The sequence below is a fragment of the Pinus tabuliformis genome, chromosome 3_1, assembly GCF_031772625.1.
Source record: "Pinus tabuliformis cultivar Carrire ecotype Pingquan chromosome 3_1, CPIR1, whole genome shotgun sequence".
NCBI classification, from domain to species: Eukaryota; Viridiplantae; Streptophyta; class Pinopsida; order Pinales; family Pinaceae; genus Pinus; species Pinus tabuliformis.
The window spans coordinates 523,903,499-523,929,209 of NC_142301.1; the positions used below are offsets into that span (position 1 = coordinate 523,903,499).

At 37.9% G+C, this 25,711-nt stretch overlaps 1 protein-coding gene across 3 annotated transcripts in view; it reads right to left on the minus strand.

The window, feature by feature from the left end:
- LOC149188128 (kinesin-like protein KIN-7D, mitochondrial) overlaps window positions 1-25,711 on the minus strand; it is a 295,893-nt gene that overhangs the window by 168,835 nt on the left and 101,347 nt on the right. For all 3 annotated transcript variants that reach the window (XM_089411595.1, XM_089411593.1, XM_089411594.1), the window contains exon 5: window positions 15,380-15,445. In XM_089411595.1, coding sequence (XP_089267721.1) covers window positions 15,380-15,445 — 66 coding nt within the window. The remainder of the gene's footprint in view (window positions 1-15,379; window positions 15,446-25,711) is intronic.

Here is a 25,711-nt window from a genome sequence, read left to right on the forward strand (position 1 = left end):
CCATGAACCTTTCATTATACTTTTTCATACTACCATCCCCAAGATGTTTAATCTTAAAGATCCATTTGTAGCTCACCATTAATTTCCCCTTTGGCCTCAACACAATGTCCCGTATACATCATTCTTCGTGATGGAAGCATACTCCCCAATCATCACATCCCTCCAAACCCACTAGCTTGTTGCCTCCTTAAAAGTGGGAAGCTCAAAATCATTAATGTAACTCATGAGCACCATGTAGTAGGAAACTTCCTCAGTTGTTTTCTCTCCCTAAAAGTACTCCTAGTCTCCACATGCTCCTAAGCATCTCTCTATGTCTGCTCTAGCCATCTCGACCTCCTCTGACAAAATTGGAAGTAGACTCCAACTCCCCTATTGTTGGTGTTGGTGTTCTCCTCTCAATCTTTGAAGCCTCTTGATCCTTATCCTTTGCCATCATTGTAAGGGTTTATGTGACTTCCTAAAGGCCTAATTCTCCTCAAACTTGACATTCCTTCTCACCAGTCTTCCCCTACACTATAATGTATACCCTGACACCTTTGAAGACTCACTATACCCCACAAATATTCCCTTATGCATTGAGGACTCTAGCTTTGTCTTCATCTCTAAAGATCTATGAATATATATATTGAACACCTGAAATTGCAAAAATGACAAAACTTCGGTTTCACCCCTATGAACACCTCCTCAGGAATTTTTTTCCTCCAAGACCTTACGAGAACTCATTATCTAAATATATAGTGCCATGTTCCCTGCCTCTAACCAAAGGAACATGTGCAAAACCTGATCATGGATAATTGCCTTCGCAACAACAACAATAGCCTTGTTCTTCCTCTTTGCAACTCCATTCTACTAGAAATCGTAACCTTGGCAAACTTTCCAAGTGCACATCCCTTGCCCACACCTTGTGTCTATACGATGAACTCTAGGAGACTACTGACAATCTCCCTCAAAATCAATAAAGGTTTGTGATGCAATTTAAACATCCTCCTATGCCATAACTCGCACAAGTTGTCAATATCATGAAATATGGCAAGTACAAGGTGAGTCTTCAACATGTACAAGTTACCCTCTTTGAGAGTGAGTAGGTTCTTGGTTAGCCTTAGAACATATATCATATTTGTCACCTTTAAAGGACCACCTGAGCAGGTTCTTGGTTAGCTCTAGAACATATAGCATATTTGTCACCTTTAAAAGACCACCTAACTGTTACTGAAACCAAATAATCCCAACACCCTTCACAGCACACCGGGCATTGTTACCAAACTCCACATTTAGTTCTCAATCTCCCTCCAAAATATTGGGGAATAACTCTCGTGATCCCATCATGTGACAAGGACCATTGTCCACAAACCACGCACCCCTGGAAATCGTGCCAAAAACGCAAGATATCAATGAGAACTTTGTGTAGAACCTAGTGGAAAACACACTAACTTGTATGTCTATTGATGTTGCAACTTGTTGTCCATTTCCCTTTCCCTTCTTGTGTCAGGCTTTGTGGCATCAGAGGTGTTCTAATCTCGAAACTTTGTGGAGATGCTAATGTTGAGAAATCTAGGGGATAGCTAGAGTAGAGGATTTCTCTTAACTTGATAACTACGTGTAATATATTTTTACTTTACTTCATTAGCTTCTTCTTCCACTTGATTATTATTAGTGTTCTTTATCATCAAACAACTACCAAACAATAAAATCAATGAGACTCCTTCAAACGAAATGAGGTCTAATTGGGACTTATCATCGAGGAGAACCCCTGTATGTTGGTGGTAGCGAGCACCGTCTACACCTTCCGATGAAGATTCCAACGAAGGATCTTGATTATCCTTATCCTACAAATGCTCCTTCCTAATGATGATGATACATGATGAGTTATTTCTATGCTAGATGACTTTTCATTTCCCATAAGTACTACTTATGCTTTCAATGAGGTTACCAAGAGCTACTTCCTTTTTATGATGACTGCTACAATCATGTAGACTTCTACATCAGCGATCCTTTCAAGCTTCTCTAGTGAGCTCTTGTTTTAACAGCATACTTCTAATATGATGCCATATTCTATTAAGATGCATTTAGTCATAAAGCTTCTCATCTTGACTCCCATGGTAGAGGTCCTTTCACCTCCTACTTCTCCTTGCTATGCATTGGAGGAACCCTAATTGTGAAGATCTATCCCTTTGGATTTCTTCTCATCAAGTTCTTCCACTTCTTTGGTGATATGAGCTTTATTTCTATGTTTCCTCTTCTTGTCCTTCTTGAATTTCAGACAATCTTTCTTGTGATGCCCATATTCCTGACATCCATTGCATAGGCTCTTTGACATATCCTTCTTCTTCTTTTTCTGAGGACCAGATTTTTTCAAACCTTCCCTTTTCTTTTAGACATGGCAACAAATGCTTAAACATATTGAACCTAGTCCCACATCGCTTTTTGCTTTTAACCTGGTTTACTTCCATTTTACACAATGACCAGAGTTCATTGAATGAGGTGACTTCCTTCTTTCCAAAAATGCTTGATACAAAGTTGTCCCATCCATCATGTAGTGTATTTAGTAACACGATGGTCATTTCTCATGATTTCCCCCAACTCTTGCAGCTGGTCTCGTATTTCTGACACCCTCATGAGGTTATTCCTTCTTCCTTTGATATCATCATCTTGTAGAGCTCAGTTCTCAATGATATCACTTCTCTTGCAGTACTTACAAAGAATAATTCCACCAATTTGTCCTAGATGTCTTTTGACATTTCCAATTTCGCTACGTAAGGATTCTTTGAGCCCTCATTTCCCTCTTCATGTATTCGGCTAGAGCTTGAGCTTCTTCCTTTGGAGGTTTACTGACAAAATCCTTAACATGTTGAACCACTATCCTCTTCTTCAATGCAAGAAAGTCTGACGACCCAACCGATTTTGACTTACCCAGCAGATTCTTCTGGAACTTCGATCTTCCCAACAAATTCTTCTACAACTTTGACCTATCCAGCAAACTCTTCTGCAATTGCGACCTGCCCAACAAAAGTAGAAACCCTAACATTTGAGAGAGAGAGAGAGAGAGGTCCAAAAACTTCAATCTAGTTCTTCTCCTTCTTATTCATCCTTTTCCAGCTTCTCTCTTGAATAGATTGAACTTGCTTGAATCAATCTCCAAACGAGGTCGAGTTCCTTCTTATTTATAGGCTTGGGAGGGGTATGAATTGATATCTTTAGGCCGACCTGTCCCTTCATGTAGGCTAACTTGATCTTTGCACCATGACGAGGTCATGGAGAGTCTTTTGACTCAATTTTGACTCAAATAAATTTTCTTTACAATATGTAACATGCCCAAATGACAATGACTCAATTGACTTTATGACAAACCTAGAACCACTCAATGGGTGCTTGACCTAAAATAAAAACCCCTTGAGCATGAAACCTATGCCTCAAGAATAACAATAATAAATTTATTTTTCTTTTCATTAAAATACAGAAAATCATGATTACATGTGTCATCATGACGACCGAACCTAGTTACATATTTCAACAGATAAACCACAAGAGCTCTCAATAACTCAGAAATCGTTTCTGGAAATTCCACCTAGAAGCGTCTCAATTAGGTTATTAACTTATTTTTTAATATTTCCTAAGTCTAAACTTAGGAAAACTGGTTAATTAATCTTAATCAATTGAGATAATGTGCGCATCATCTAAAAACTCACACGGATCGATCCAGATATCATCTCAACCATCGATTATTGTTTAATCTTGGGCATTGGAGTCCCAACTGGAGATTATAAGAGGAGGCCGATGGGTAGATGGAGAACACACTAGTGCAAATAATCAGTTGCCCAGGCAGCTCCATTTTCTCAGTATTAGAGATCTAACATAGGAAATCGAACCAAAGGGTGAGCAACAAGTTGTAGAGTTAGTCAACAGCATTTCCAGGGGAAGTCTTCCAATTCCAAAAGAGGTAGTGATAGGGAGCGTGAGTTTGCCCAAAGGGACTACTCAAGGACTATGCAAGAAGCAACAACAGAGCAATTTGATCTCACTGGAGGAGCGGTTGATTTAGTAGCTGGTGGACCGTATTTTGATCAGGAGGGCCACTGAATCAGTTCCAGAGCTAGAAAGAAACAGAGTTGCAGATTTCAAGAGCTTCCAGAGGTAGCAACAGCAACACCTACAAAAGCACTGCGCAGAGGCTGACGCAGAAAGAATTACAAATTGCATAGGGGCCAGTTTTGGGAGCTTAAATCAGTTGTGGGGTGAGGGAAAATCCTCACAAGAATTTTACCACGGATTCTCTCAAATTGGATTGTCAGTTTGACATCCAAATTATTGTACTCAAACTTGTCGTTGAAGAAGAATAATAAAACTCTCATTTGTTGCACTGGTTTTCCCGCATTGGGTTTTTCCAGGGTCAATTATCCAAAAATAACGGTGTCAAAATTTCTCTGTGCTAGAATTTCTCATTTTCCAACATTTTATTTTCCGCAATTTTATTTGTGATGGTTGCAATGTGAATTATTTGGTATTTGTTGTAGCATATAAATTGTTAAATTAATTAACAATTAGGAAAATAATTTCCAATTACTGCAATAGGATTTCAGCTTTGAAATTTTCACATGGTATCATTACGTGGTTGATCTGCTGGGAAGCTCAGAGGGAAAAGAAGAAAATTTCGTTGTTCAAAGGGACCAACAAGCTGAATTTTTCTCCTGTTGCGCAGTGCCTAGCCAAGCATGCCGAGTTGCTTAGGGGAAGTTCAATTTTTTCAGTGCAGGGTTGCAAAAAAATCGACTTTCCAAATTGAGTAATTCCAGCAAAAAAAGGGAGCAACAGGAGCTTAGATATTCATTTGAGCAAATTCCTTGGTTAGACACAGAGGGTTTTATTTCAAATTGATAGAGCAGAATCCTTGTCGAGTGGAAGAAAAATAGCACACTAAAGAATTCTCCAGTATGGCCATGGATCAATTTAATATTCAGGGAGCTTCAAACTTGTCTTCTAAGTTGGAGGACGAATTTACTTGCCTATCAGGCTCAACTTCTCAAGGTCTATGGTATATAGACAGTGGAGCGTTAGCTCAAATGACAAGGGTTAGAGAATATTTCTCTAGCTACAATGAGCAGATGGATTTCCAGGTTACGATGGGAAATAAAACGAAATGTACTCTAGCAAGGAGAGGTACCATTGATTTTTAGAGGGAGTCTGAAGCAAGTACCAATGCTACAGATGTACTGCATGTGTCAGGATTGGGTATGAACCTGATTTCAGTATCACGGCTACAGGATAAGGGAAAATAAGAATTAAAAAAATAATAATACTAAAAACAAAGCAAAAAAATAAAAACCACGCTACAAGGCATGTACTCTGCCTTTGACAGCCCAACAGCAGCTTCCTTAGATCTAATTCATCGATCTGCAATGTAACCCAGACTCCACTTTTGTCTAATGTTCCACCAAGGTTCCAGGATGACGGGGCGAGGGAGCAAGGATACGCGAGAGCGGCCTATGCAAAAGCTCCCCGCCAAATTTTAGGAAACGTGGGGGGATGTCAAGGTCTTAAAAACTTATAAATATAAAATATACTTTATAAATTGGGTCCACTATGACAATTGGGTTTGAATTGAAAAGCTGCAAAGCATGATCATTGATATGAATATCATTATCTAATATCATATAAATTTAAAATTCTAATTTATAATCATACATCATACATTATGATTAAAGTTTAAACCATATTGATGTTCCACTTCCTACTATGAACATTGAATATGGAACAGTGAATATTGACATAAAATTATAAAATTCAAGTCTGATACATCATACATCAAGAGTCAAAATTTTATAGAATTATAAAAGACTAAAGTCAAGTCTGATACATCAAGAGTTAAATTTTATACAGTCATAATAAAATAAGAACATCAACCTATCAAAAGATAAACAAGCATAATTTTGCTCAAGCCTCAAGGTAATGCCCCCCTAGTCTCTGCATCCAACTATTGCATGAATAAATCAGGATCAACCATATCACCATCTGAATCTGAATCACTAGCATTCTCAAACATGCTAAGTGGCACACCAACCAACCCCATCTGTCTCTCATCAAGTCTCTCCTCCATATCTACCTGTGCATCGTCCTCTGGATCAACATCCCATCGTGTTGTTGGTCCCTTCAAATACTTAGGTGTCTTCCTATGCTCAAGATGTAGGGCACTGTGCACAGCAACTAACTTCTCCGCTCTTTTAGAGGTAAGCTTGTTCCTCTTGATAGAGTGGATGAAGCTATATGTGGACCAATTCCTATCTGTTGCAGAGGAACAAGGAACGTCTTGCGAATGGAGTGAGGGGCTAGGGCGAATAATGAATTAAATTTATAAAAAAATGAATTGAAAGCCTAAAGTATTAAAACTAATGTTAAATTTCAATTATAAACAAAAGCTTATTTAAAAATATCGAGCCCCTCGACCCCCCACGTTCCCCCCCACCACCCCCCCTCGACCCCCCCCCGACCCCCCCCCCGGACCCCTCATGACCCCCTTTTTGGAGACGACCCCTCAGCACAAGGAAACGACCCCCTCGCACATCCCCCTGCGTACCTTGTTTTTTGGTAGCGTGGGGAAACAACCCCTTCTCGTCCCCAAGTACCCGGAGCGCGAGGGAGCTAGGAAACTAGACCCCTAAGAGGGATGGGGGGGTTGCGGTGAGTCCCTGTGGAGCACTGCTTTTGTCAACCGCACCGTAACCGCTATTTTATTTGCATCGATCGCCATTCGTCACATTAGTTGTCGCAAGCCATAATTTCTGCCAACGATAAAGCACCACCATGAATGGGCCACCCACATCCGTCACCCGCCACCCCATCCGCATTCTTCACCACTACAACTGGCCTCTTCGTCCCTGTCACGCTCTTCACCATTGCAACCAACCTCTTCGTCCCTGCCCACAACACCTTTTTTACCACCTCAGAATCATCGCAAATCCTCATTAAGCATGTTGCCTCAGCAAAAAAACTCGACCCATACTCATTGCTCCTATTTGCGGCCTTTCTACCAGCACTGTCTGCTTACCATGTATCATTCTTCTATCTATCATAATAGTCGTTTTCCCTTGTACCTGCAAAAAATACACACATCATTGTTGCAAACGTACACTGGCCCAAAAAGTCGACTTTTACATCTGCGTGTACAAATTAACTTATAATTAGACAGCCATCAACTACCATCTGACTCAACTTTGATATCGTACGATTTAACGATTCACAATTTACTATTTTTACCGGTGTAAACACACATCCCTACGTTTCAATTGCGATTCTAATTAATTGATTAAATTAACTTGTTAATTTCTTAATCCACCTGCCACCAACCAGCGACACTACAAAAAATAGTTTGAGCAGTGAATCTTTTAATTACTGTCACTAGCATTAAAATTGATTTTTATTTTGAAGCTTGATTATATGGCTAACATGTATGGTGCAAAAGATATAGCATACAAATCATAGAAGTTTTGCTATTATTACGATCAATATACCCCAAGGAAAATCAGAACTTTTTTATTATAAAGTATTATAAAGGTATAAAAAGGGTTATTTAAAATTGCGTTTATTAAAAGGGAGTTTAATCGGAAATTATTATCAAAAAGGGGGGATTTTATTTGAAAAAAAAGGAAGGTATTATTATAGAGGAAAAGAGTTTTTTTAATAAAAGTAAAGAGGGTTGATAAAGAGAAAAGAAGGGGTTATCACTAAGCTCTCAGCTCATCTCAAAAAAAAAATGAAGCCTAATTCGAAAATAAAAGCAGGATGATTTTCCTATAAGGGTATTCTAAATACACATCAGGAATTAATTACATTAAGAGGGACTATCCAAGGGAAAAAAGTTAATGTAACTATTAGTACAACCAACGGCAAAAATTACATAAATATTAATTTGGTGAATCGATTGTTAATTTCATATGCCAATGCAGGCGAAACAACAAATTTTTTGGAAAAAAATATATATATAAAACTATGTTGCCAGGAAACGTGGGTGCGGGGACGGGGACGAGGACGGCATTTTTGGAAACAGGGTGCGTGGGTTCGTCGGGTAATATAATAATATTAAATTTTAATAATTATATTTTATAAATTATAATTTATAATTAATAATATATATGAAATTTGAATTTGTATATTTTTTCAATTTTAAACAAGAAAACTTTAATGATAATCATTTAAACATGCACATCATTGAACATTCAACATTAACATTGAAATTTCAAAATTTATCACCAAAAAACTGTTCTTTTGAATCTTTTCTGTGTAACCATGACACTGTGACAGCTATGTGAGAGAGCTCAAGGCTACTACTAAAACTGAAAATTCAAAATACATACTAGGATAAATGCTAGACTCAGCTATTTTGGTGAAACTTGGGACAGATTTTGTCACACACAGGCTTTAAAATAACTATGCAGCTTAGGTTCATTTGCAAGGATGCCTATCAATGAATAAGGTTGTGGTTGTACAAACCCTTCCTCCTACACAGCTAAGGAGTGTTAGCATTTCTGCCTCCTGCTCTAATTTCAAGACAGCTTCTCTCCTTATTGAAATTTCTCATTCTGGCTGGAGCTTGAGCTTGTAACTTTGCTTTGAATGTTTAGTCTCTCCCATATAAAAACACAATTTTTTCATAGGAGATTCTTCTCAACCTGATAGTGGTCTAGAATTTTCTTGATGTCTAATCATCCACCTGCCCCATGCATGGTGTGCTCTGTGGTAAAGCAATAACAAAAACAGTGGCAGCCTTACCCTTCCACAAAATACGCTTATCAGTCTTTGTTTCCCAATAAAATGCATAGCAGCCATCTGATGGCTTGAGGGATAGTTTGTCTTTGAGTGCAAATCTCTGCCTGAATATTAATTATCTAAACATAAAACATCTTCACAGTTTTTAGAGATTACTTGGTGTACAAGTCTTTAGAGACCATATATGATTTAGGCATATTTTCCTAGTTTTAATCTTAACATGATGTTATCAGAATGTTGTGAGAAATTGGCAGATTTTGATACTTAATTTAGCCATTGTCCAAAATAGCCCTTCGCCATTTAACAGCATCAGCTGATTACAGCTTATGGCTGGTCCCAATCCTACTTTCTATTTGACCGAAAATGTCTGAACCTGTATGTGTGCATTTACAGTTTATAATTTGATGGTTATTTGGCTCGTGAATGAATGTTTCATTCCAAATTGTTTTACAAGAATTCTTAAAAAACAAGACTTGTAAAAAACTTAAAAAACCAGGTGCGGGTACCCGTGCAACACAGGTTTTGATGGTAAGGACCGTGGAAGAATGTTTCATTCCAAATTGATTTACAAGAATTGATTTATGGTTTTTTAGGTTTTGTTATAAGTTTTACCTTTGTTATAAGTTATTTTTTAATTTTCAATAAAAAAAATTATTTGAAAATTAAATTTTTAATATAGTTTTTTTATGAAGAACCCAAAGAACCCAACCCGAAGAACCCGAAGAACCCAAGAACCCAAGCACCCGAAGAACCCAAGAACCCGTTAAAGGAAAAGAACCCAAAATTTTTTTTGAAGAACCCAGTTCTTCATGCAAGAACCCATACCCGAATCCGGTACTTGGGTGCAGGAACCCGGGACGTGTTCGAGAACCCCACCCCCGGGTGCGGGTACCCATGCAACACAGATATAAAATTAATGATTTACAAATAACAGTAGATCATTATGTGTACATATCTCAATCTCATGTTGTAAAAGTGTATGACATAGAGGTTGACATAATTCTTGGTCAACCTTGGTTTAGAGAATTGGGTGCATTCATGTTAAACATAGAGAAAAAAATTTGATGTTTCCTTATAAGGGAAAGATGATCACATTTGAAGACATGACAATGAAGTAAAAATCGATAATGTCCTCGTTGAAAACTTTAAGGATGTTATGAAATTAATACCTCAAAAAAATCAAAACTCAATATCAAAGAAGAGAAAAGAGCTTGAAGAGACGATATCCAATAAAAACGAAGAAAAATATCGTGTAAAAGAGCATATCCACAAACTACTTGCACAAGTCAAAAAGCATAAAACTAAGAAGCACAAGTTGGAACAAGAGAAAAAAATTGACAAGAAACTCAACGAAAGTCTATGAAAGAAAGAAGAGAAAAATTTACGCTTAAAGAACCTTAACAAAAAATTATTAGAACAAATCAAGCGTTTAAAAGACAAGAAGCTTGAATGCCAAAATAAAGTTGACTTAGAAAAGGAGGAACTCTTACGTCTCAAAAATCATAATCAAAGTCTACTCACTCAAATTAAGAAACTTAAAATTGACAAGAAGTCACTAAATGACAAGTTAGAACAACTTCAAGAAGTATTGAAGTCTCCATTCATTCCAATCCAAGTAGAAGATAAAGGAATAAATATCGTCCCGGTCAATATCACAACTCAAGAAAGAAACTTACAAAAGTTAAAACCAATTCAGATGTTACAGTTCAAACAATGGAAATTCCAAATCATGATTCAGTCACAAACTCAACAACAGTACCTGAAGTAAATCAGGAAATCACCACAAACAGATTAGGGAATGATCAAACTTTAAGAGCTCCATATCGACATCCAAATCACAAGAGCAGAAAACTAAGTCGGTCTACATATTTGAACCATTCAAAACAAAAACAACAAATTTATGTTCCAAGAAATATTGAAGTTTACAAAATCCAGTCCTATGATAACAATTCATTACAAAATTCCAGTGATCGAAAGATTCCACAGAAGGTTAACCTAGGATGGTTAGATCTGTTCTCAATCCGACAATGTTGTCTATCACTCAAAAACATCATATCGTCTTGTATGAACGAAGATGAAGGTTTTGAGACAAGAAGATATTCAAAATGAGAAAAGAGAATCAAGCCCTTTCATCAATAAGCTTTAAGGACAAAGCTTTTTGAAGAGGAAGACAATGTTATGAATAAAAATTTATAAAAATAGTGTAAAAATAAATAATAATAAGAATCATAATAGTGATTAATTAAGTAATCATTAATTGGTAATTAGTATTGTAGAGGCATGTCTAAATGGAACATGACCTTCCATGATGACGCACCTGCCTAGGTATATATGCGAGACTCACTTATAACAATCTTCTCCTTCTCTGCTTCATCGCAATGCTTTATTTCGAAGCCGAGAGCTTCTAGCTTCTACATCTACATTTACTTAGGTTATAGATGTATTCTCTGCTTTTTAAAAGAAATGCTAAAGGGGACCATTTGGTCCACCGGCTTGGCGTGATGTAAGCATTGTAACCGACAGTCCTGTTGACCTATTATGGCCATGTGTTGGACATTAATAAAATTATCTTATCTTATCTTATCTTACCTACAATGGATTTTTACATCTTCGAAGTATTCTCAAGATTACTCTGTTTCGTATACGAACCTTGTTCATTACATTGGTATCATAGCATTCCTCTATGTAAACGGACTTTGTTCATTACAAAGGCGCATGCACAAAAAGAAGGGATATATTATGAGGAGACCTTCGCCCAAGTTGCCATATATACTTCTATTCAGTCAGTTATACCCCTAGCAGCTCATATGGGATCGCAAATTCAGCACATGGAAGTCAAGACAACATTTTTCAATAGGGTGATAGAGGAGGAAGTGTACATAGAACAGCCAGAGGGCTTCAAGACTCATGGGAGTCACACTCATGTGTGCAAGGTGAAGAAATCTCTATACAAACTCAAGCAGGCTGCCAGGGCATGATATGTCTGGATTGACAGCTACTTGCAGCAGATGGGATTTGCCTACAGTGACACAGATCCCAACCTCTACTATTTGATGGTAGAGGATGGGCCACCCATCCTAGTATTGTATGTGGATGATCTCTTCCTGACAGGGTCATTAAGGCTCATAAAGGACTACAAGAAGAACCTGGTAGCAGAGTTTGATATTAAGGACTTGAGGCTTATGCACTACTTCCTAAGACTGGCAGTGTGGCAGAAGGATGGGGAGATCTTCCTTGGTCAAGGAAGATATGCTACAGATATTCTGAAGAGGTTCAAAATGCAAGATTGTATACCCATGTCTATGCCCATGATCACCAACTGGAAGAAGATAGATGTGTTAGACGAAAAGGATGTGCACCCCACCTTGTATAGACAGATCATCGGTTCTCTCATGTATCTGGTCAACACTAGGCCAAATATTTGCTTCGTCATCAATATCGTCAGTCAGTTTATGGTGGAACTAAAGAGGGTACATTGGACAGCAGCGAGGCACATTTTGAGGTATGTGTGTGGCACAATCGAGTATGGGTTGAAATATACCCAAAGCGATGACGTCAGACTATGTGGGTTTACAAATTTAGATTGGGCGTGCAATTCAATGGACAAGAAAAGTACCTCAGGGTACTGCTTCAATGTTGGATCAAGGATGGTATCTTGGTGCAATAGGAAGCAGGAGTCAATAGCACTGAGCTCTGCAGAAGCAGTGTATATGGAAGCGAGCACAGCTACGTGCTACATTATATGGCTCCAGAAGCTGCTAGTAAGCTTGTTCAGGAAAAGGATGGAAGTGACCAGTGTCTACTATGATAATCAAAGTTGCATCAAGCACTCTGAGAATCCAGTGTTTTATGACAGTTCGAAACACAAATATTCGGTGTCATTTCATCAGAGATTGTGTGCAGCGTGGAGCGGTCCAGCTATAGTATGTTCCCACAAATGAGCAGGTTGCAGACATACTCACGAAAGCTCTAGGGATAGCTAAATTCGTGTGTTTCAGAGAACAGATGGGTTTGGTGGAGAACCTGTTTCAGTAGAAGGGCAGAATATTTTAATGCTTCTCAGTTGCAGTTGTTACAGTTGCAGCAACAATAGATGAGAGGGAGTTGTAGTGTAGATGCAAAGTTGACAGCAGTATGGCAGTGTTAGCAGTAGCATAGATGCAACATTAGAGTTGCGCAGTAGTTGGTGATCAACATAGCCAAACATCAGCAGCGTGACAGAGGATGGTACAGAGACAAGGTGTTGTGGCAGAATGTGCAACATTAGAGAGAACACCTTCCTCGCTAAGAGGGACCTGTTAGTTTTTGTAGCATCAAAGGTGTTCTAGTCTCGAAACTTTGTGGAGAGGCTAAAACAGAAGAGTTCTCCACAACCCAAAAATTGTTTGTGGAAATTCCACCTAGAAGTACCTCAATTAGATTTTTAACTTATTTTTTAATGTTTTCTAAGTCCATACTTAGGAAAACTGGTTAATTAATCAGAATTAATTGAGATAAGGTGTGGATCATCTAGAAACTCACACACATCGTTCCGGATATGATCTCAGCCATCGATTATGCTCTAATTTTGGTCGTTCATGTCCCAATAGGAGATTATAAGAGGAGGTCAATGGGTAGATGGAGAACACACCAGGTCGGATACTCAGTTGCCCAGATAGTTCGATTTTCTCAATAGCAAAGATTTAGCAGAGGAGATTGAGCCAGAGGGTGAGTAGAAAACAGTAAACGAGGTTAGTAGCATTTCTAGAGGAAGTCCTCCAGTTCTGGAAGAGGTAGAGAGAGGGAGTGTGACTTTGCACAGAGGGACTACACAAGGATTGCGTAGGCAGCAGCAGCAGCAAAGCAGTTCGATCTAGATGGACGAGCAGTCGATTCAGTAGTTGGTGGCCGAGATTTTGATCAGGAGGTCCAGTGAATTAGTTCTAGAGCCAAAGAGAAGTAGAGTTGCACATTTCAAGAGTTTCCAGAAGCAGCAGTAGCAAGGCCTACACAAGCACTGCATAGACGCTGAAGCAGAAGGAATTACGAATTGAAGAGGGGCAAGTTTCTGGAGCTGAAATCAACTGTGGGGTGAGGAAAAATCCTCACAAGAATTTTGCCAGTGATTCTCTCATATTAGATTGTCAATTTGACATCCAAATTATTGTACTCAAATTTGTTGTTGAAGAATAATAATAAAACCCACCTCTGTTGCACCAGTTTTTCCACATTGGGTTTTTCCAAGGACAATTGTCCAAAAATAACAATGTCAAAATTTTTGTGTGTTAGAATTTCTCAGTTTCCAACATTTTATTTTGTAGTTTTATTTGTGAAGGTTGCAGTGTGAATTAATTCGTATTTGTCCTAGCAAGCAAATTGTTAAATTAATTAAAAATTAGAAAATAATTTCCAATTGTTGCAATAGCATTTTAGTTTTGAAATTTTCACATCTTGTTTGGACATTCAACTCCTTAAGGAAAAAATTTATGACAACCAAAGCATTTTACCTTGTTCATGTCTACCTTCTTTAAATCATGAGAGGTGGCCTCTCTACTACTATTCTTCTTGTCTTTCCCTTTCCTTCCTTTTCCTACCTGGCAAGGGCAAGGTTCTCATCATCACCCCTATGGTGGCCTCCATGCAGAGATTCTTGTTGACTCTCTTCTTAGATGAGATCATCCCACAATCTCTCCCAATCTGAAAGGTTTTCTCATGCTACAATTCCTTTGACGAAGGGAGTACCTGGCCTAGTGAAGCCATTCAATGCCAAGGTTGTCCTCACCAATTCTTGATCTATTACAATTCACAACCTCCCCAACTACAGCCAACTCATCAAGAACATGTGTGATCCAAGTGACATAAGATGTTACTATCTCTGATCTGCTCATCTTGGTGCCCCTTAATTTCTCCTTTAGAACTATCCTCCTGTTTTGGTTATCATTGTGGTATAGTTTCATCAGAGCCTCCCGCATCTCCTTACCAATCTTCTTTCCAGTTAAATGAGAAATCACATGATCCTTCACCGCACCCAAAATAATACTCCTGGCTTTCACATCCTTTTTTATTATGGATGGCCAATTGTGCAACATCGGTATAAGGGACAATTTTTTGCTCAACAAACTTCCAAATGTAATTCTCCATCAATACCAATGCTAACCTCTCTTTCTAGGGACTGTAGTTGGGTGCACCCTCCAACCGGTCTTCAAATCTCAAAGCGGTCGCAGCCATCCTCACAAATCAAATACTTGACCAAAGAAACTTTTACAGCTGGAAATTTATCTATTGTAAACTTGTTTCTTGATTTCTTATGTAATTCAAATTGCCTTTTTGGTCAGTCAACTTTCTAAGCAATTTTTCTCTCTTCTTCTCCCTAGTTTTGCAGTAGCTAGTCTAGTATTTTTTCACACATAGATCCTGAACTTATGTTAAAAATCCTACATCAACATCACAATACCACAAACTAATGAGCTGAAATTTCCTTTTATAAGCAACCTTATCCATCAAATGCAAAAAACAAATAAAATATACTCAGATTTTGGAAATACACTACTATTTATAAACATATGTGTAAGCTTCATTGTTTATTACCAAAATACACAATCAAACAGCAGATTACAAAATTAAATAACTCAAGTACTCTTACATCTTGAATAATGTTAAAAACGTCCTTAATTGCCAAAGGTATGATGCCGGGAGACTTGAGATCACCCTGCAGAGACATATTAAGAACAACCTATTAAAAACTAAGGAAATGACATGGAACAATGTCATAAGATAAACAAATTCTAAACTCAATGTTAATTCACATGCAATAGTTATGACCATAGAAGCAGCTTTAGGATTGCCATGATATCGAGAAGAAGATGTCTTCGTCAAATAGTAAAGCAGCATATATGCATTGCAAATAATATTTGTCTATTGTAACAAACAAATATAATAATCATTTATACTATCATTAACTGTAGGCCATGGGATGCCCACGGGGCTTTGGATTGACGGTGAATGGGTGCGCTGTTAAGGCACTCCTTGCGATAGGTCACCGGTTCAATTCCCAGTGGGTGCTTAGTTTAGTCTTAACATAGAAAAAAAAACTGTAGGCCATGGGATGAAGTTTCAATGTAGTTCAGCAATCTTGGAAAATTAATTTTACTTCAAACACACCCTTAAAACAATCATAAAAATTATAAGAATGTTAAACTCCAATCTTCATATTGAAGTACATAAAATAGACATGAGGATCAAAGTCACTTCAATAAGAAATAATTTCTTATTATCGCACTCCTGACATTACAATATTTAAAAGCATTTGAATAGATAACAAAAAAACAAAAAAACCATAGAAGTTTCTAATCAGTATTGAATTTTGTAACTATGGTCATTCTTCATAATATATATTTTCAGCATTATGTATTTATTGTAAGTATGTTCTTCATGCTCAAAAGAAATTATATTATTTGATTCTGTCCAAGAAAATATGAAAGGCATGTTCTTCATGACCTTTGCAAAAGAGGAATTTTAAATGTGTATTGTTCCCTCCAAAAGAAACCAAGTCGGCACCTCTAAACACTCAAGTCAGCTCAGCCCCTTATGGCACCCTTTGACCTCATGATTGGCTGTATAAAGTGGGCATTTGTCCTCCCACTTGAGTACTTCGCATCACATCACATAAGCAAGTTCAGGAGGCCGAGTTCAGTACAGGTTCCTATGGTATTTATTTGAGGTAATGTCCGAAATTTTCTGTGGTTTATCTCTGTGCTAGAAGGACTGAATTTCTCTGTGACATATCTCTTGGAAGGGCCGAGTTTTTCTGCGGTTTATTTCTATGTCAAGATGCTGAATCTCTATGAAACAAGGAGGTCGAATCTCTGTGCAAAGAGGTCAAAACTCCCATGGACTGATCCTGTGGAAGAGGGCTGAAATTTTGTTGATTTTATCTGTGGAAGAGGGCCGAAGTTCTGTCGTACATCTCTTTGCAAAAGAGCCGAATTTCTATTGGTTATCTCTGTGCAAAAAGAACAGCATTCTCTATCTCTGTGATTGCAATTAGATTGAGGAGGGCTGACTTGGTTTATTGGTGAGAGGTTGAGCTTGTAATCTATGCTGGTCAGTCACCTATGATCTTGACTTTGATGTCTCTCTTGTTGAATTGATTCTATAAGGAGAGGATTGTTGGGTTTTCCCAGGGAAAAATGACTTATAATATAAACTATTTTTAGCCATTATACCTAAATTAAATTATTTCAAGTCATTGTTTGCTTTTCTATATTATCTTTTTATGTTTAGTCATCAAGAATGTCGCTCTATGTTGCTTGTATGGTTTTACTTTTTTTTTATTTTATTGGTCACTATTTTGGCTATTTTTGGATATTTTCTGAAAAAAAATATTTGCTCATTTGGTTAAAAATTTGCCCATTTTTTACATATATATAATTAAATGGATAATATTCGCCAAAAAATTACCGATTGCAATAGTAAATTACATGTTTTTTTATTGAATATTTGTCCATATTCTATATGTATGACTTTTCAAAACAGGATATTCGCCTATAATACTACACATTGGCATAATATTTGAATCCTTAAAAAATACCCTGAAAACCTCACCTTTCCATTCAAGTGATTGCACATGTGGATTCTCACCATCTTCAAATTGAAACCTACCCCCATATCACTCGAAAAAATTGGATTCACCATCTTCACAAGACTGGAATGAAAAAGATCTTTAACAATGTCAAATGGTTCAACTTAGAGTTTGACTTCGGCAACGATGAAGTTCAACTCGAAATAGAATTTAGCGATGAGGTTCGAATAAGATGTGTCATTGGGTTATATATATAATTTATTAATTTAGAAGGAAGGTTACATGCCACGTTAATAAAATTTATAATAACATTCAATACATTAATTTATATGTATAGTATAAAATACAATTGACGTTATTATCTGCAATGTGCTTGACTTTATCATAACCCATGACTATACTTGTAACTTGCCCATACAAAAATCAGGTATATCCCTGTAACTTGCTTCATGTAATATGTGTCAACACTCCGTTGAGTCATAACCTGCACACACATCATCATATGGCTTCCATCGTTCTTGTCAATAGTAACACCCTTTCACAGAGTACAAAACACTTATGGGGCATGTTGAAACACATCGAATTGCTTCCAATGATGGATTTTTTAACTCGTGTAGTTGCCCGTCTACGTTGATAGTTTAATACTTGGAATTGGAGTCAAACTATAAGGATTTTTATAAATAGTTTGAATACTCATCGAAATGAGCCTAATCTATATAAAAGTTCGAGGAACATGAACAAGAACTTTTAAATTCCCCTGAATTCAAACCTCATACTTCAAATCCGACGAACCTTGTGCCTGTTGAAAATTGTAACTAGGTTTCGTCTTCATAATGACATGTAATTATGACTTTATTAATGAGATGTAAAGAAGAAAAAAAATTATTGTATTGCCAGCTTCATGGGTTTCATGAGCAAGAGATTTTATTTTTGAGTCAAGACTCCCATTGAGAGTCTTTAGGAATTATTTGTCATCTATTAGAGTCATTGTCATGTAATGAAGTCATGTTACACTTTGTAAAAGGTCAAACTTGTGTAGGTAAACTATCCTCCAAGACCTTGTCACTTATCCTCTTCAAGTCTACCCACAACGATGGAAGAACTTGCTAGAAGAATGTTGATTTGGAGTAGCATTGAATGTGCTCTAGCCACGAAATTTGGTGGAGAGGTTGGGGCACATGAGATCTCCAATACCCAGAAAGGGTTTGGGTAGATTCTAAACAAATCAGGAGATATTAAAATAATTAATATTTTTAATGGAGTCCCTAAGCATAAACTTAGAGAAAATAAAATATTAATGTGTATTAATATGAATCTGTGTTAGAGTGGTACAAAAGACATGGATCAAACCAAATCTAATCTTAGCTGTTGATTAGGAACTTAATCTCGGTCAATGATATGTCAACAAGAAAAGTATAAGAAGAGGCTTGAGGGTCACTTGGAGAATACACCAAATGATCAATCATTCTATTCTCTAGAGCGGGGTTTGCTAAGAGAGATAGAATCAGTGATCGGAAGAGCAGCTGAGGGGCATTGAGTATAGAGGAACAGAGAAGGCAGAGATTGCGCCGAGAGAGCAACGCAGCAACCAAGGAGGGTGACGCAGAGCCAGGAAGTGCTCACGCAGGGCCACCCAGAGGCAGCCAAGTGCTGCGCAAAGCACCAGAGGGGCCAGCGTAGCTGACGCAGAAGCTCCCAGAGCAGACGGAGGGCCTCTTGGGGTTAACGCAGGCCAAGAAAGGCTGACGCAGGGCCAGCGTGAGACAGAGAGGGGCTGACGCGGTCCAGATTGGGCAGACGCTGGGGTTGCAGGAGCAGTTTTGTGCTGAGGAGCTGCCGGAAGGGTTTTCCAGGGTTTCAGCCAGGAGATTTCTCTCAAACTATGCGGTATAGTTGCTAAGGAAATTCTTTGTTGGGTAGGCTAGTTACAGCACCTAGATTGTACTATGATATTGCTTAATAAGAAAACCCTCAAATAGTTGCACCATTTTTCCCACATTGGGTTTTTCTGGGGACATTGGTCCAAAAATAATGGTGTCATGTGGTGTGTTTGTTCTTGTTTCTTTTAGTTGTTGATCTGTAATATGTTGAGCATGCACTGGTGTTTATCTTCAGTATTTACTTTGTAAATAACTTGTTAAAGAATAAATAACAAGTAGGTAGGAATAAATCAGAAGTGGTGCATGAAGGGTTTCTAACTAAGTAAACTTAGAAACTTCAACAAAGAAGTCAACCTAACCTCTAGTGATCATGTAGGCCTAAAGGACATGTGTTGAGGTGTATAAATAGCCACACTCGTCCTCACTTAGAAGCAACTCAACAAGAATCCAATCAAGAAGTGCGAAGAAAGCCCAGCAATAGAAGTGCGAAGAAGATAAAGCGAAGGAAGGTTTCTTCTTGGGACAACGAAGAAAGGATTCTTTTGGGTATAGTAAAAGAGAGATTCTTCCAAGTATAGCGAAGGAAGCCTTCTTCTGGGGTCATCGAAGGAAGTGTTCTTCTGGGGTACTCATTTTGGGTACAAGAGAAGAAGGACCAAAAGCATCAAGAGAAGATCGAAGGAGAACTTATTGCTGCATAGAAGGAGGGTGAAGTGTAGCAGTATAGAGATTAGGGTTTCTGATCCAGAGACCGAGATTCTCTAGCAATAGCAGAGAAGAGCAGTGTGAAGTATAGAGACTGAGATTCTCTAAGGGAAAGACAAGAAGAAATAGTGTGAAGGGTAGAGAACGAGTTTCTTTAGAGGAAGCCAAGGAAAGCAGTTCGAGATGAAGAAGAAAGTCGAGGAAGGGAAGAGGAAGAGCATCAAGGTTAGTGACAAGGTTCTTGGGAGGATACTAGAGTCAAAGGTCTTTTTCATGGTCTTGGTACTCATCAATTGAAGATCTAAAAGAAGAATTTTGATCGGGTTTTCCTCTCAAGAGGTGAGAGGTTTTGGCTCTGGCTAACAAGCCTACAAACTATGTCACTTGTCTTTTACTGTGCATATTGCTAATTGTCTTGATGAAAAGAACACAATAATAACATAACGAAGAAAAGATTATAAGCTAAGAAGTAGAAATATAACACAAGCAATTATCAAGCAAAGAAATCTTTTAACTATTCATACCCTAGATTTCTCAACATGGTATCAGAGTTGGGGTACTAAAGTCATGAAGGGGCATTCAATCGAGAAGGATCGTAGCAAATTCAAGGGCTACCAAGGTCAAGATCTTCAAAAACCTAGATTGAAGAAATCTACACCAGCAAGAGTCTTGAAACCATCTTCAAGAAAGTAGGAAGACTAAAACATTAATAAGTCTCAAGTAAGTCTATGACTATATCTCATAATAACAATGTCTTTTTACAAGGAAAGCAATAAATTGGTTGGGTCTGGAAATTTCCTTGCATGGAAGAAAAGGATAGACCTAAATCTTATTGAGAATGAGATCATGGATCACACCAAGGGACCGATAACCTAGCCTCCAAGGCAGATACTCAAGCACATGCTAGGTTTATGAAGGGAGAAGTGAGAGCCCGGAAGTTTCTTATAGAATCTAAAAAAGACTCTAATCCTGTATGTATCAAAGTTGGAGACTGCCAAAGCTATATATGACAAATTGGTAGAGTTGTTTTCTGTATATATGATTGCGAAGGAAGGTTTCTTATGGGGTCATCGAAGGAAGTGTTCGTCTGGGGTACTCGTTTTGGGTACAAGAGAAGATCGAAGGAGAACTTATTGTTGGATAGAAGGAGGCCTAAGTGTAGAAGTATAGAGATTAGGGTTTCTGAACTAGAGACCGAGATTCTCTAGAGATAGCCGAGAAGAGCATTGTGATGTCTAGAGACTGAGATTCTCTAAGGGAAAGCCAAGAAGAAACATTGTGAAGGATAGAGACAGAGTTTCTCTAAAGGAAGCCAAGGAGAGCAATTCGAGATCAAGAAGAAAGTCAAGGAAGGGAAGAGGTAGAGCATCAAGGTTAGTGACAAGGTTCTTGGGAGGATACTAGAGTCAAGGTTCTTTGTCATGGTCTTGGTACTCATCAATTGAAGGTCAAGAAGAAGAATTTTGATCGGGTTTTCCTCTCACTAGGTGAGAGGTTTTGGCCCTAGCTGACAAGCCTACAAACTGTGCCACTTGTCTTTTATTGTGCATATTGGTAACTGTCTTGATGAAAAGAACACAATAATAACATAACGAAGAAAATATTATAAGCTAAGAAGTAAAAGCATATCACAAGTAATTATCAAGCAAAGAAATCTTTTAACTATTCATACCCTAGATTTCTCAACAATGCCTTAGGTTTTCAGGTTGTTTCAAAACTTTATCCACTTCCTTTTACTTCTCAAACTATATATACTTGACACTATACATGAGAGAGGGCCATCGACTTAAATCTCGTTTACTCCACCTAACATAACCGAAACCAGACTTTATCTGATCGATTACATATTTATTTCCAATGCTTACAACAAATAGAGGTAACAAGAGATAAGTAACTAGCAACACCACATTGTTGAAAATTGTAGCCATGGTAAATATTTTCATCATGTGAAGAATTTGATAGTATGAATTAATAGTTTGCCTCCAAAATATTTCAAAGTCAGCCTCACAATTAGTTCAAGTCGACTAGGCCCCAAAAGGCACCCATTTGACCTCCTTCAAAATGCTATATAAAAGAGACCTCTCCCCCTCATTTGTACACATCAAATTTGTCTTGTCTCTCTCTGATCTAGCAAATTTTAGAAGGAGAAAGGAGGGCTGAAATTTTAGGAGGGTTTTGGATTTCATCTTGTTCTTGGGTATTGGTTTGGTTATTATCTTGATGATGTTTCTGATGTATGATTGAATTCTGAACTCTCTCTCTCTCATAAGGAAGAATTTTTGGGTTTTCTCCCTGTGGGGTTTTCTCTAGCCTCAACTGTAATTTATGTGTCTCTTATCTCATGGTTTCTCCTTGTGGATTTTTCCCTAGCCTTGAGTGCAATTTATGTGTCTCTTGTCTCACGGTTTCATGGTTATTTCTCTACTGCTCTTTCTTGCTTGATGAATGAATTTTCTTATATTGCTTGAGGAAGTAAAATGTTACATGAAATCTAATGTTGTTATGATTATTTCAAGAGTATATTTGTATAAGAAAATGTTGTAGCATTGACCTAGTATAAATCAACATGGTATAAGAGCTTGGGGGCATTGTAGAGCAGTCTAGAAGCTGAATTTTTGAGAAGAAACCAAACTTTTGTGGCCTAGATTTCATCTTTTGTGCTACAGGGTCGAGTCATCTCTCGAACCGAATCTTCGTACAGTCAGCCCATGAGGACGAGAGGGTTTTTATGCTAAAGAAAGGTTAAGCAAGATTGTGTCTATAGGTATGAAAAGATTTCTATGGCAACGTTTTGTGGGTTATCTACTCTCTGTGCAAATGACAATATTTTATGCAATCTTTGTATTAAAGGAATATAAAAGGACCTAAATCCAAGTTGTTATTCATGCAAAAGTTTCGAAGTTCGGATCATACAAAAGTCATGTTTTGTTGCTCATACGAAATTCCTATCGCAAGCATGATGGGCAAGCCTCCTAAGGCACCCGCTCTCTGTGGATATTTGGACTATGGATCATGCAAGATGGCATGGTTCTCTTATGAAAGTTTGAACCCAATCATGGAGTAGGAAAATCTGAGAGCAATGTGAAGTCTGTGGCACCTTTTTGTATCTTTGTGTCAACTACTTACTCTAAAAATAACGTGAACTGTAGAATATAGCTAGTTCTATATGTGAAGTTATGTAAAGTAATGTGAGTTTCAATATTTGTGCAAGTCTAATCTCTGTGGTCATGTGAGTTAGTTTCAATGGCATGTTTTCTCTGTCTTACTCAATCCAAGTTTTGTGAATTGTTGCAAACCCTATGGCATCGTTTAGCTTTGATTTAGAAGTGTGCATCAAATATCCAAAGTTTTGAGTAGTAGTTAAGGCTCGAATCTATTACAGTTGACCATTCTGTAGTTTAATTGAGCCTATATATGTGTGTGTGTGTGTGTGTGTGTGTGTGTCTTTCTAAGATATGTGTGAACATCTTCATAGCTTTGTTCTCCTATGTAGATTGATGCGAGGCCTCTATGGTAAGACATCCAAAATCAAAAGGTAATTGAACTCCCTCATTTAAGCTTTGTAACAAGTATCTTTGTGTTACATATGAGTTTTTATTTATGTGAGTCTCTCTAATTCATGCCAGCATCCTTGTGGTACTTTATATGATCTATAATTATTTGCACTATATGTGAAGTCAAAGATACAGCCTACATGTGTATAAGAAATTGTGTGAATTTCCTCGTATCCAAGTTGGAAGGCATTCGATGACAATTATTTGAGGTCCAAGTTCTGTAACAAACAGAATCTGAGCATTTATGGAATCCTAAGACTAAGAGTAATGTGAAACTTGATCTAAGCTAAGGTAATCCATGTCCAAGCTTGCACAGAAAAGAAAATCAAGTCCAAGCAATGTTTTTAAAACCGGAACCGGTGACCGGACCGGTCCACCTAATGAACCGGTTTACCGACCGGAACCGGTCTAACCAAGACTGGTTTGGTCTAAACGAACCGGTTTTAGAAAAATACATTAAATAATTATTTTTTAATGAAAAAACTATTTTTAAGATTTAAAACCATGATTCCAAGCCAATAGAGACAAAATATGCAAAGATTGCTCATTTATATACCATGTAAAGGTGAATATATCAAAATGGCACCGAGTGCAATACATATCATCGACAAAATACATAAGCAATGAGGCTCTAAATGGCCTCTAGAGTGCAGAAACAAAGCCTACAAACTATGGGGCCAGTGGCCTACTACAAGACTTCAGTCTAGACTCTACATATATGATAATAGTGAATACTATAATAGTGATCAACATTATCACTTGAAGTTGAAACTTCTCATGAGTCTCAGTCATCATGATCAAACTCAGTTGGTTGAGTCTCGACTCCCAAACTTTGCAGTCACAAACTTCTCTATTGGTTCAGTGACTTGAGTCTCAAACTTCTGAAGGTATTCTGCCCTAATATGCCCTATTATTTCATTTGGTGCTCCACATGGCTTTACATGGCCTCCTATCCCAGCCAAGTGTTGCTTGAACCTGTTAATACCCCCTCCTTGAATGGATTTTTGGCAATATTTGCAGATCATTTTGCCATCAATCATAACACAATGAGCCCATGTAGTATCTCTGGCTTTTCGGGGCATGATGACTCCCTGGATGGTAGATCATAGAAGTGAGAAGTTTATAACACAAAAAAAAATTAATTCATGGACAACAGTCAAATAAGGAAATTTCAAGTGCAAATCCTTACCTGGAAATGCAAACTAGCTTCCTGAGCCTCCTCTTGAAGATGGCAACTCCACTGACAGCTACACACTATCTCCAAAATAGCTCCAACTCCAACTCCAACTCCAAGATGACTACTTCAGCAAAAACTCAACACTCTCCAAGCTCACAAACAAACTCACAAACACTCCAAATTAGTTGCGTGAGACAAATGAGAGTGAGAAGGGCCTCTTATAGCTTGGAGAGGGTGTTTTTGGAGGGAAAACACCCTTAGTTCCCCCCCAAAACCCAAAAACCACAGTTAGAAATCCATTTTTTTCAAGTTATGGTGGGCATGCCTAAAACCGGCCGGTTCCGTCCTAAACCGGCCGGTTTTCACCGGTTAGGGCCAAAAATTGGAGAAACGGCCTTCCAAACCGGGTTTTTTGGCCGGTTCGGACCGGCCAGCTTGCTAACCGGCCGGTTTGACCGGTAACCGGTTTTTGAAAACGGTTTTTAAAACAGTGAGTCCAAGTTGAGTGTGACATGGGAATTGTAAAAAATTAAACGAGTTCAAATTTTAATCCAAGGTAAGATCAGATCTTTTGATGTATGTTCAAAGCTCTTAGACTCAATGATAAAGTTTGTTAGAAGAAAGAACCTCTCTAGGGAGTAAATGTCTTTGCCTTCCCTCATTGCAAAAAATAAACTAAGCCAATTGCTGATGACTATGAATCTACCATATATGACATAAAATGTTGTGAACAAGGAGAAAAGATTAATATCTATGATTCTATCTATTATTCTTTCTTTACATCACCAGAATCATTACATCGGCCCCCACATGGTGATAGCCCAATTGGAGCATGATGAAACTGTGTAGAAGAAACTATACATAGAAATTAAAATTAAGCACTTAGTGTTGCAGCTACAGTCCACGACGTGGCATCCATGGCAGTGGATGGGGGAGTGATTTAGCTAGATATTGGTGACCACCCGCCTATTCCACCTAGACCTCCAGTGGGTTTCATCAGTTTCCTTGATTATAACATCATTTATTATTTTTAGCAGTTTTTCAAGACCTGAACATCGGGAGTTGTTTTAACCCACTA